General features: G+C 41.7%; 1 protein-coding gene across 2 annotated transcripts in view; it reads left to right on the forward strand.

The window, feature by feature from the left end:
• The first annotated feature begins 257 nt into the window (after positions 1-257).
• Positions 258-12,884, forward strand: part of taf7 (TAF7 RNA polymerase II, TATA box binding protein (TBP)-associated factor) — an 87,310-nt gene continuing 74,683 nt past the window's right edge. The window contains exons 1-3 of one of the 2 annotated variants that reach the window (XM_060927634.1): positions 1,737-2,136; positions 2,296-2,354; positions 5,305-5,381. In XM_060927634.1, coding sequence (XP_060783617.1) covers positions 2,336-2,354; positions 5,305-5,381 — 96 coding nt within the window. In that variant the 5' untranslated portion in view covers positions 1,737-2,136; positions 2,296-2,335. Of the gene's footprint in view, positions 399-1,736; positions 2,137-2,295; positions 2,355-5,304; positions 5,382-12,884 lie in introns of those variants that run through there. The other variant, XM_060927633.1, reaches the window with a different exon arrangement.

A 12,884-nucleotide genomic window follows, 5' to 3' on the forward strand; every position in this document is an offset into this window, starting at 1 on the left:
CATGCGATGTGAGTGGTAACATGGTAGCCAGATGGCTTCACTCGTCTGTACAGCCGGGAAGAGGCTATGAGCTCTCCAGATTTGATATAGAGCCCAATGGTATAACCCTGCTCATTGGTTATTGTTCTGCATATGGTATGTGCCTAGCCTCGTTCTCCGGGCTGTAGCACTGAGCCCTACGTAAAAATCTGGAGAGCTCATAGGCTCGTCAGAGTGAGGCCAGCTGGCCGCCATCTTACCACTCACATAGCCGAGCAGAACGGCTATTTAGGCTACTGGAAACTACAGAAAACTGGATAAGTTATTTATGTAATTGGTGAGAAAACTTACAAGAAAAATGGCTGCATGCGCAGCTGTAGAAACCATCAAGTCAAAGGTTGTGGACAAACATTTCACCTGTGAGTATTGATAGTGTGTGATCATTTTTACACGTGTGCACAGTGCCATTTGTGAGAGCGAAAGAAAAAAACCCAGAAAATCTGTCTCATCGTCTTGCCTGTTTTGTTGAAAATTTGACATTGATATCTGGGATGAACACTGTGACTTTGTCAGTTTTTTTATGGAAATGTCACGGGCTAGATCAAAGCCAAAGTCTCGGCATGTTTGATATTGAATGTGAGAGCTCGAGCTTCACGGCTCAAATTCAAAAAGAAAAATGAACTGAGTAAATTAACCGTAGTAGCCTAAATGAAAGAAGGACCATAGTCTTGGGCAGAAATGGCAGTGAGAGATGCAAATAAGAAGAGATGGTACTGTTCTAGCTTGGTCAATGGTTATTTTAATTTACTTAAGGCTAAGCACAGTTGACAATGTAGATCATCCAAATGTCACACACTTGCACAAATTTACATAAAAGGCATAATTGTCTGTTTTAACGACATGATTTTAGTTTAAATTGAGTGCAAGTATATTGATAAGAACTTTTAAATCAGGGTTGGTCATATTTCTCGGTCATCGGCTTATTTCCTGGATGGCGTCTGACATACGATTTCCTGTACAAAAACAAACAAACAAAAAAACCTGGAATAATTCCGTACAAATAATTATAGTAGAAAAAGAGTCATTAAAAAATTATCAGAGACTGAACCGGAAAAGGAAAAAAACAATGAAAATGAAGGGGAGCGCTGTGAAGTTGAGAAAATAAGAGGAGGTAATGAGGAGGGAGTCAGGAGATGCTTTTCTTGGGGCAATTTTGATCAAATGCAACAGTTTAACACATAAGCCAAATACACGCGAAGTGAGTGGCAATATGGCGACCAGATAGCTTCACTCGTACAGCGGGGGAATAGGCCAGCTCTGTGTCCGAAATCGCTCCCTACTCACTATATAGGGCACTGTATAGTGGGGACGCCATTTTGTAGTGCTGTCCGAAACCTTAGTAAGGATTATTTACACTCTATATAGTGCACTCAAAGTATCCCACAATGCATCACAAAAAATAGTGTACAACCGATGGTCACTAACCAAAGAAATATATCCCATCATGCATTGCGGTCGCGCTGAAAGAAATCAAATTAAAAGTCTCAAATTTGATTTATCAAAGGCAGCGGCAAAGACGAAAGTATTCATCCTTGATTTAAAAAAACCTGAAAGTTGCAGGTACTTTGTATTGATTAATGTGGGAAATATTCTTAGTATAGTATGTATTTATCACAAAAATACATGCATTTATTTATTATTTTGAAAACCCACCAGCCGACTGATCTGGCACGTTTTAATTGTGCGACAGTAATGACGTAAATACCAGCGCGACGGACTAGTGTCCGAAAGTGTTTGGTTTTTTTTTGTTTGTTTGTTTGTTTTACCAATGAGCTCACGATATAGTCCTCTATATAGTAATTCCCTATATAGGGAGTAGTGAACGAGTGAGCGATTTCGGACACAGATACGAGTTCTCCAGATTTGTAGAGTTCAGTGGGCTATAGCTACGTAAGATATTTTACGTAGAGAGCAGTCGCTGTAGCTGGGACTTTCTTGCTCTAGTATAGATCGTGTGTTTCCTGTCTAGAGTGAAGAGCCAATTTTGCAGCTGTTTGTGGCCAGATTCTCGCAAGAAACCGAGTTTATTTTAGTAATTTAGTCTCGCTAGGTAACTGGCCAGGATTGACGAATAAATTCCTGCTATTTACCATACAGGTGATAAACGCGCGCGGAGCTAGCTATGGAGTTAATTGTTGTGTTATCCTAGTCTTTGTAATGGACTTTAGTGTTCTGCATGAATTTGTTTGCCAGTTTGCTAACATTGGATCTAAAGTTATTGCAAATCACCATATAATCAGCTACATCCGTTTTCAGGAGGAAGATTATCAACTTAAGTTTCGTACAGGATAAGATTATGGCATCTAAAACCAAAGGTATGCACTGGTCTACTAGTCTTTGGAAGGACGTTTACACTGTAACCTGTCTGGTAGGAAATGCTTATGTATATGCAGCATTTAGCAGACGCCCATATCCCGTGCTTGGTGTAAGAACACATTGAGCTAAAACCCTCTTCGAAGGAAATTGAAAATTTTACAGAATGAAAAGGAAATACACAATTCAAGCTATTTTTGTAAATAAATTAAATAACCGTTACTTCAAGTGACTAGTTGATGCAAGTCTTTCTTGTACCTTGAGTGATGTTCGTCCAATTAAGCCGTTAGTGTGCTCAGTGCTTAAACTTGGAAGATTTTGAGTAGCAGACAAATGCTGTCTAACACTACGTTCAGACTGCAACCTGAAACGACCCATATCCGATTTGTTGTGAAATCCGATTTTTTTGTTAGGCCGTTCACATTACCAATTATATGAGACTTGTATGCGATCTCCAATATGAACGGAAAACGACCCAAAAGTGTCCCGCATGCGCAAATTGACACGTAATAAGCACATCTACCTAATACGTAAACAAAAAAAAAAGCGCACTCTTCAAGTTTGATTTTCTTTTTTTGTTTGTTTGTTTGTTTGTTTGTTTAATTATCTGGTTAGTGTTAAAGTGTGAGGTCTCGCGTGTGTTTTTGTTTCTGAACTGAAATGAAAACGTGTAGCCTGGTAACGAGGGTTGACTCCTAAATGTCTCTCTAATTTCTATATAAGTGCACTACATGTTACTAGGAAGTAATGGATTTTTAAACTCTATATAGTGCACTCGAGCTTCAGTAGGCAGTCATTTGGGATACGGCCGCTGTATTACCAAACTCTTAATTCAGGCTTAATAATTTGCACATATTTATTTCGTCATATTAATAAACTTTTTCTACATTTTTATAAATATTTATTTAGATTGTTTGTTTATAGCCAGCTGAATTCTGCAACTTCTCTCAGCGCTGGCTCAAGGTGCATAAACACCAGTGCAGTTTGCTATGGAGATGAGGCGAGACCTGGCGATGTGGTACAGGATGGTTTAAGTTATAAATCAGTTATAGAAACTGTTTTATTTAATCAGGCTAACAGATAAACATCCAGGTCCCTACCAAATCCACCATTAGCTTGATAAATTCTATAAAAGTCTATTTAAATTCTGAAAACTGTACAAATGTTGTTTTCCACCAAAGAGGCGGGATTAGCCAACGCAGAATAGTGACGTTTGTCTCTTGTTGATGACGTGTAGGTTGCATGAATGCGACCTGTCCGGTCAGACTGCAGTCGCATGTGAAAATATCGGATATGCATCGGATTTAGGACCACATATCCAAGCGGCCTGGGTCGCATGTGAAAAAATCGGATCTGTGTCATTCAGATTGTCAATAACAAATCGGATACAGGTCGCATATGGGCAAAAAAATCGGATATGGGTCGTTTCAGGGTGCAGTCTGAATGTAGTCTAACACTACGTTCACACTGCAAGGCTTAATGCTCAATTCTGATTTTTTTGTGAAATCCGATTTTTTTGTGAGGTCGTTCACATTAACAAATATATGCGACTTGTATGTGATCCTCAGTATGAACGAAAAGCGACCTAAAAGTGTTCCGCATGCGCATTGCAGGATACGACGACGTCACACGCAGTGAGCATGGCCAGTGTTTACGGAAGTAAAACCGCCCGGTCGCGGTATGACCCATCCAATCTAGCTTGAATAGCTGTATCCCCCCAAATGGAAATCAGCTCCCTAACCTCTGCGTCCTTCCATTGAGAAGATTCAGAACCTTCACAGCCCGAAGCGTCCCTCGCATTGATGTCATGCGCAGGGGCGCAGATACGTTTTTTGAACTGGGGGGGACAAAGCTGCCAGCAAACCAACCCCAACCCCGATATGCCTGTCAAACTTCTTGTGGGTTACCATAGCAACCAAGCTCGAGCTCGCAACCTGTGCAGTCTGCGCAGCTCAACCAACCGAATATCAGTCTTTTTGTTTTATGTGAGTTGTTGCAACTATGTATACACTGCCGTGCACCTCAATAAACCGAATGGTAATTAGTCTTTTGATTTTTTCTGTGAGGTTTGCCTTATGCAAAGAAAGACAGCACAGACGTTTTTTCCTCCCTATAAGTGGGGGGGACCGAACGAAGTGAATTGAAATCTGGGTGGGACGAATCCCACCCTCTATCTGCGCCCGTGATTATGCGCCATGTTGTTGTAACTTTTTTTGAGAGACCCGCCGCCTACTTCAGCGCAGAATAGTGACGTTTGTGGCTTGTTGATGACGTGTAAGTCGGATGAATGCGACCTGGCGGTTCAGACTGAAGTCGCATATGAAAAGAGCGGATAGGAATCGGAATTAGGACCACATATCCAAACGGCCTGGGTCGGATTTGAAAAAATCGGATCTGTGTCGTTCATATTGTCAATAAAAGATCGGATACAGGTCACATATGGGCGAAAAGATCGGATTTGAGTCACTTCAGCCTGCAGTGTGAACGTAGCCTAAGATGTACCTGCTCTCTAATTGTGTGTCAATTTGTTTGTTTAGTTCTGTTTTTATTGACTGATTGCAAGAGATCTTATGTTTTAGGAGTAGGGAGATAATAAAACATCTTTGGCTGTATGTGATCTATGTGTTTTATTATTTGTGACCTTACATAAGTAGCACTGATCCCTGACCCACTTGAGTAATGGGGAATAAGTCACAGCTTCGTCCTGGTTTTTCCTATGTGAATTTTCTCCTGCTATAAATTGCCCTCAGGAGTGAAGAGTTGTCCTATAATGGGTTGTCATGCAATGGACTGGCATTGCATCTGGAATAAGATTCAGATTCACCTGAGCTGAATAAAGCACTTACTGAAGACATACAGCTAAATTTTATATATAATTAATATCAATATTACACACACACACACACACACACACACACTGTGCATGTTGTTCAGAAAGTTTCTCTTTTGCAGCTGGAAAAGTTAATTCCAAAAGCAAGGAAGATGCTCCTCATGAGCTGGAAAGCCAGTTTGTTCTGCGGCTACCTCAGGTAAGCATTTCTTAAACAAATAAATATAGCAGAATTGTTTTAAATTAGAATTCACATGTACAGTTGCATATTAAATGTTATCGATAATAATGTACAACTCCCACTTTATATTCACTGTAATTTAAATGCCTTTTTGGTGCTTTAAAATGTACCAAAATCTGCTATACCTTTTGTCTCCTGATATTAAGCATGGATTTATTATTATTATTATTATTATTATTGAGTCATTAGCTGGTATAATTAGTCTAGTGTGGCTTTAATGTTTAAAGAAATGTTCCAGATTTATTTTCTAATCTCTGTCCGTGGGTACAGTTTTGGACAGAAGTTTACATACAGAGACATGAATTGACATTCAATTGGCAATAATGAGCTTTATTTCTATGAACTGTTATTTTTCTGTTGCAGAATGATTGTAAAATTTATATCTTTAATAGAAAAATAATTTCGTGCACAAGTTTTAATTAATATATTTTTTTTAAATCGACACGGGGTGAAAATTTAGATGGCGCATTTGGTTAAATGTCCTTGAGCAAGTTTCACTTTGACCAGATGCTTTTGGCTGTCGTCATCAAGTCAAGTCAACTTTATTGTCAAATATGCTATACATGCCCGACATACAGCACAGATGAAATTTCAGTCCTCTCTGACCCACGGTGCAAGCTTCTGGCAGAATTCTGGTTGGATATTTGACCACTCTTCTTGTCAGAATTGGTAGCGTTGAATTAAATTTGTGTGTTTCCTGGCACAGGCCCAACTTTAACAGACAGTCCAGCTTAGCGTTAGCCTGCTTTATCAGAATCAAGTTTATTGCCAAGTACGTTCTCACATGCAAGGAATTTGCTTTGGTGATTGGTGCTTGAACAGTTGAGAGAGAAGAATTTAGCAAAGACAAAAGTAGCTATATACATAGAACAAAAAATATAAGAATCTGAAATGTACAAATTTAAGGGGTATGTGAATGAGTTCTTGAAGTCCAAGCTATACGGTACGTCCCAGAATGTGCAAAAATAGGTCACATGATGAAGATGGAGGAGTCATGATATGACTGTGTGAGAGGAAGAGATGTGCAGTTGGTTGAATAAATAGTCAAACTGTACAGTGTGTGCTGGAATGTGCGGTAAAGGTTCACAGAATGAAGATGCATTCTGAGCTTGGAATGTGCAAAATCGCAGTTCAGAGACAAAGTGCATTAATGTTACAGATTGAAGTGTGAGGTTAGAATCAGTGGGTGTCTCTGACCTTATTGATGAGGCCAGTTCCAGTGTGGGGGGGGGGGGGGGGAAGCTGGCCTATTACATGAATGCGTTCCTGGTAAGTTATCTCCCGCTGGCCGAAAGGCCCGAAGGGGGATCATGTCATTGTGATGTCCGTCTGTCCCGGGAATGGTGCTCATCTTCTGAAATCAACTCCTCTCACAATTTTTGGAGTAATTTCACGAAACTTGACAGGATTCTTTATTATATGTCGGTAATACACATATATTGTAATTTCGTTAAATTTGGTCACATTTTACCAGTGTTATGGAATAGTTGCCAGTGGGGGATATTGTGCTCTCGGAGCCCTCTTGTTGTTAATTCAAAGGAAGTGATGTCATGCACGCAACGCATGAAATTTTGCTGCGTTTCTGAATTCGTATGCTTTGCAAAGTGTAGCATGTTTGTTTTTTTTGTTTTTTTTAAATTCCAAAACAAAATTAAAACCAAAGCATGCTTCCTAAGAGGTTGTCATTCAAGACTGTTCAAGTGTAGCCATTTAAAAAAAAAAAAACCTGGAATTTCGATCCATTAAAGCCCAAAGTAGGCAGGACACTTACAGAATGAATGGGTTCGATTTGTATGGACAAAGACAGGTAACTTCAAGCTGACAGGACGATTTGGTGTCTGCTCCATACATTTTGAAAAAGATAAATTTGTGAGGCAAATTCACATAGAAGGATTTCAGTGACGTCTGGTACGCGGAGCAGTTACTGTGATCTGAAAACAAAAGTCAGAAGTGACATCCCAAAGAGCTCACGACACAGTAAGTGTCAAGCTTGTGTTTAGCCTGTTGCTTGAATTTATCTTTTTAAACAATAAAAGTGTGATGCATTTAGTAGCTCGAGTAACTTTGAACGTCCAGTATCACCAACTGCTAGCAGTTTTGAAGTTTTTATACAAGGCTAATGTCACACCTGCACGCCTTGAGGTGTGCAACAGACAGACACTCGGGCACGCTCCAGACAGTGCACGTGCCAAGCGGACTCTCGCACGCCGTAAACGATTGACATCTGCACCGGATTAAGCCGCAATCAGTACGCCTATATAAAGACTGTGAACGCACACTTACTTTGCAAAGTATTGAGTTGTGTTGCTGACACATTACTGAGCCTTATTTCCTTGATGATTATTCTGCTTTCCTGATTTCCTGTTTCCTCGTTGTTGATTCTGCCTTTGCCTGTGATAATCTGTTTGTGCCTTTCTCCATCTACTGCCCGTTTTACCGTTTATGATTTTGCCTGCCGTTCTTGCTTGTTTTCACTTTTTTATTAATTAACAACACCAACACCTGCACATGCATCCGACTCCAACCTGTCTCTGACAGCTAAGTAATGGCAATAATCACAGAATTAGCATGAAGGAAAAGGCCACTGCAAGATTCATTTATAATCACTCTGTGATAAACTTCCCTGTGTATTTCTGAATCTTGTCGTTGCCTATTTGTCCATTGCTACGCGTACAATGTTAAACACGATTTAAATACCAAATGAACGGACACACCATCCTGTTATCTCTCTCAACTAACTTATCGTTTGTTTGTTTTTTCTGTATTTGTCAGCCCTGAAAGAGATTCTCACAATATGAGCAAAATGTATCCTGTTCAGTTGATCGTGTATCTTCAGGTACAAATACCACATCATATCTTCCGTCAAATACTGCCTGTAAACAAAATAAACTGTCTAAACAACCACTCTTCTCCTTTAGGTATTTCACCCGCATGTGCTATAGCCACTTCAGAGAATATTATAGTCAGTTTGGATACAAAAGAAAGCAGTTGCGCATATGACATCACACATTCAGCACTGCTGACGAAAAAATCGCTGCAATCTGACAATGGCAGACAAGGTTTGTGATTTTTGGAACCGAACTAAAGCGCAAAAAATTAATTTTTCGAACCAATTTTTTTTTATTTATCAGTGAACATTACAACCTATTTGAGCATATCACGCACAGAAAACTCAGGATTTTATGATGTCGTCTTTGTAAGACTAGCACTTTTAAGGTGGTAAAGCACAAGGCACTTAAGATTTCATAACCACAGTTGGTTATTAAATCCTATGACAGGGTGATGGGTCTGTAGTCATTTAATCCTGTGATCCTTGGCTTTTTTGGGACAGATAATGGCCTTGAAGCAGGCTGGCACATGACATATGTCCAGTGAGGTGTTGATGTCTGTGAACACCGGAGACAGCTGATCAGCACAGTGCTTCAGGGTAAATGGTGAGACCGAGTTGGGACCTGCTGCATTGCGGGTGTTCAACTTCTTAAAGAGCTTATTGACGTCTCTCTCCAGAATGGATGGAGTTGTGGCTGGCGGTGGTGGGTGGATGGGCTTCTGAGGTGTGAAGTTGTAGAGAGGCCCTGGCAGCAGTAGAGGTGGAGGAGGTGGGGAGTGTTGGGCTGGAGCTGGACTGTGGAGTCACAGGGGATGTTATTAGGACAGTCCCATTGTCTTCCAAAATGCCAATAGAACTCATTCATTTGGTTGGCCAGGTGCAAGTGGTTGGTGTGTGTGTGTATGTGTGAAAGGTTTGCAGTTAGTGACCTGTCTGAGCCCTTTCCAGACCGACATCGAGTTGGTGACTGAGAACTGGTGTCAGAGTTTCTCAAGAGTACAGTCATTTAGCTTCTCTCACTGCCTTGCTAAACCTGTTCCTCTCCCCACTTCTGAATGCTTATTCCCTTTGCCACCTTAGCTGTCTGAGCTTATCTGTGAACCAGGGTTTGTCGTTATTGTAACTCACCCTGGTTTGTGATGGAACGGAGCAGTTCTCACAGAAGCTGATGTAGGACGTCACAGCCTCTGTGTACTCATCTAGATTATTGGTATCAGTCCTGAACACCTCCCAGTTTGTACAATCTAAGCACTCCTGAAGGTTCTCACTATAGGTTTTCTCAGCTTTAATTTCTACCTGTATGCAGGAATCAGGTGGACCATGACGTGGTCAGAGTGGCCCAGTGCAGTGCAGGGGATGGCGTGATACCGTAGGCATTGTTGACTGTAGTGTAGCAGTGATCCAAAATATTCTCCTCTCTGGTTGTGCATTTTATAAACTGTTTTTGTATTTTGGCACTTCGTGGCTGAGGTTACCTTTGTTAAAGCCACCGAGGACGATAACTAGGGAGTCCAGGTTGGTCTGCTCCACATCCAGTATCGGGTCGGCCAGCATGCGTGGTGCATTCTGCACATTGGCCTGTGGTGGAATGTAAACACCAACCAGAATGAATGAAGCAAACTCACAGGGGGAGTAGAAGGGTTTACAATTAATGAAAAATGATTCCAGGTCGGGAGAACAGTGTTGCAGGATCACTGATGCATCATTGCACCAGCAGCTGTTTACATAAAAACAGATTCCACCGCCCTTTGTTTTACTGGAGAGATCCATGTTATGGTCTGCTCTGAAAAGTTGGAAGCTGGCCAGCTGCCGCGCAGAGTCCAGTATGAGTCCACATAGCCACGTATCCGTGAAGCATAAAACGGAAGATGAATGAAAGTCCATGTTTCTCCCCACCAGCAGCTGGAGTTCGTCCAGTTTGTTGCACAATAACTGTACAATGGAGAGAAATATCACAGGTAGTGGAGTGTGACGTTCACGCTGACGGAGGCGCATGAGTGCACCAATGGGTTTCCTTCTCCTCTGGCGTCTCATTGAATGAGCAAAGGTGAGAGCATCTTTGACCAGAATGTACAATATTTCCATGGATGACACCAGAAAAGTTGGTAATAAGTCCACTGGAGTTGTTCCCCTGATGTTCACGAGGTCTTCTCTGGTGAAAGAGATTTGAGTATTGCAGCAGTGACCTGAGTTCATCACAGCAGGTGACTTCAATCATGCAGATTTAAAGGTTTTACTGCCCAAATTACATCAGCATGTGGACTTCCCAACAAGAGGTGACAACTTACTGGACTTGGTGTACACAACTCACAAAGGAGCTTACAAGGCCTCCCCCCTCCTGGGTCTGTCTGATCACATTACCATCATGCTGAGACCTGCATATAGAGGATGTGCAGTCACGTGACCCGTCCGTGTTTACTCCGCCATATTGGACGGCTTCAGGATTGTTTACCTTGCGCGAGCGTAATGGATCTAGGGAGTAATCCCCAAGAAAATTCGGAAAATACCCCAGCTACATCGCGCGATAACTTGTCTAAGTTTGTTCAGCATCTTGAAGGTGACGTGAGGCAGCGTTACGTGGAAAAGTGTTCCAGGTTGGGGATTGCAGATCCGTACAACTTGCCGCAATCCTTGTTCAGGGAAATTCGGAGCTGCGGTGCCGGCGATTTGCCCGATCTGGCCTACCACAACATTTACAATTTTCTTGTTAATTGTGAATCGTGTTACACTGGCAAAGCCCTCAAAGCTTACAAGAGCCTGGAAGCTTATAAATATTTTGTTGCGGGATGGGTATCCCAACTATACCTCTGGAAGGTTCCGAAGAAGAATGTCTACTTGATAACCTCACGGGTAAGTGGCATTAAGACGTTTATCATAAAGAGACTATGCAGGATGTTTTATCGTAAGAATGTTCGAAATCTAAACTCAGTTCCAGATAATGACAGGGTTGTAAATATGTATGTTTTTGTCTGAAAAAAAAAAAAATCACAAATCACCACTATCTTTATCTGTGCAGAATTATTATTCAATATCCTACCCTAGGCCAGGGTAGTAGGGCTAGGCATAGCCATTTTAAATGTTAGAGATCAAGCGGACTAACGGCCACAAACACTGTACTGTCTAGTTTCTAAGTATGCAGTTATCATTCAATCCGAAAATCAACTTAACAGATGTACTAGGAGTATTGAATTAAAAGATTACACCTACCTGATATGAAGTGTTCACTACAAATTCGGCTGGTAGAACTGGGGTACCAGTTTTCTCTTCGCACAGCGGACACCTATTTTGCGCGTCTCTCCTCGTCTGCGGGGAATCTATAAAATGACAGGCCCTCCTTTTGGCCCTGTCTATTGGTACAACCAAATGCTGAACAAGATATAACCATTCTTGAAAGATCTACTCCCACACACTTGATAATTAGAATGGGTTCGTCTAAGTTCTATGCGCGGCCATGCCGTCCAAGATGGCAGATAAACAAATATTACGTGACCTCATGACGTCATGTGCATGCTCTCTATAGACCCAGAGTGAGAGCCATCAGACCAACACAAAAGGAGGTACATGTGTGGCCAGAGGGGGCCTCCTATGCTTTGAAAGACTGTTTTTTATAGCACTACACACTGGGACATTTTCAAAGAAGCAGCCACTTACAACAACCACAAAGACTTGGAGGAATACACTGAGGCCATCATGTCATACAACGCTAAATGCACTGATGATGTCACTCACTGCAAAACCATCACTGTTCGTGCTAACCAGAAGCCTTGGCTGACAGGAGAGGTTCACAGGCTCCAGCGGGCTCGGGACGCAGCCTTTAGGGCCAGTGCCATTGCAGGTCTAACAACAGCCAGAGCCAACCTGTCCCACGGCATCAGGGAGGCAAAACATCAGTACAGCAATAAAATATCTGGACACTTCAACACCAGAGATGCACAAAATCATACTTGTTAGCTGACTAAATCCAGGCTAACAAGTATGTTTACATCAGCTACACTTAACGTCCGAAAGAAAGAAAGCACAACTTTATTCATCACATACTTGTGAAATTTCCTCTCTGCATTTGACCCATCTGAAGCAGTGAACACACATGTGCACACACACTTGAGCAATGTGCACACACACATAGCCAGAACAGTGGGCAGCCATGCTTACAGTGCCCGGGGAGCAATCGGGAGTTAGGTGCCTTGCTCAAGGGCACCTCAGCCTGAGGCCGTCCCATATTAACCAATACTGGGCTATCAACGAATTGTGAAATCCTGGACGCCAGTATTTGTTGCCCATGTGCAATAAAGTGTGACACGCTTTAGAACTTTTAAGTTTATGATTACTAATTAAGTGGCCACACTTGTGTGCATTATTATAATTAGGGCTTGTACTATTGATGTGTTTAAATGCTGTACTGGAACCCTTTTAAGTAACCTCTGATCACGGTCAATGCCCCACACACACGTGCACACACAGGACCCTGTGCTGCCTGCAGGGCTCGAAATTAACTTTTTTTCTTTGTGTCCCCCAGTGGTCCCGAATTCTGTGTTGTATTGTCCCGAATGGAAGCAATAGTGTCCCCATTTTTTTCCTCTCTGAAATAACCAGTGGTTAATATTATCATATGAAGTTACTATTATATTTGT

Source organism: Neoarius graeffei, chromosome 8, assembly GCF_027579695.1.
Source record: "Neoarius graeffei isolate fNeoGra1 chromosome 8, fNeoGra1.pri, whole genome shotgun sequence".
In the NCBI taxonomy this organism is placed as follows: Eukaryota; Metazoa; Chordata; class Actinopteri; order Siluriformes; family Ariidae; genus Neoarius; species Neoarius graeffei.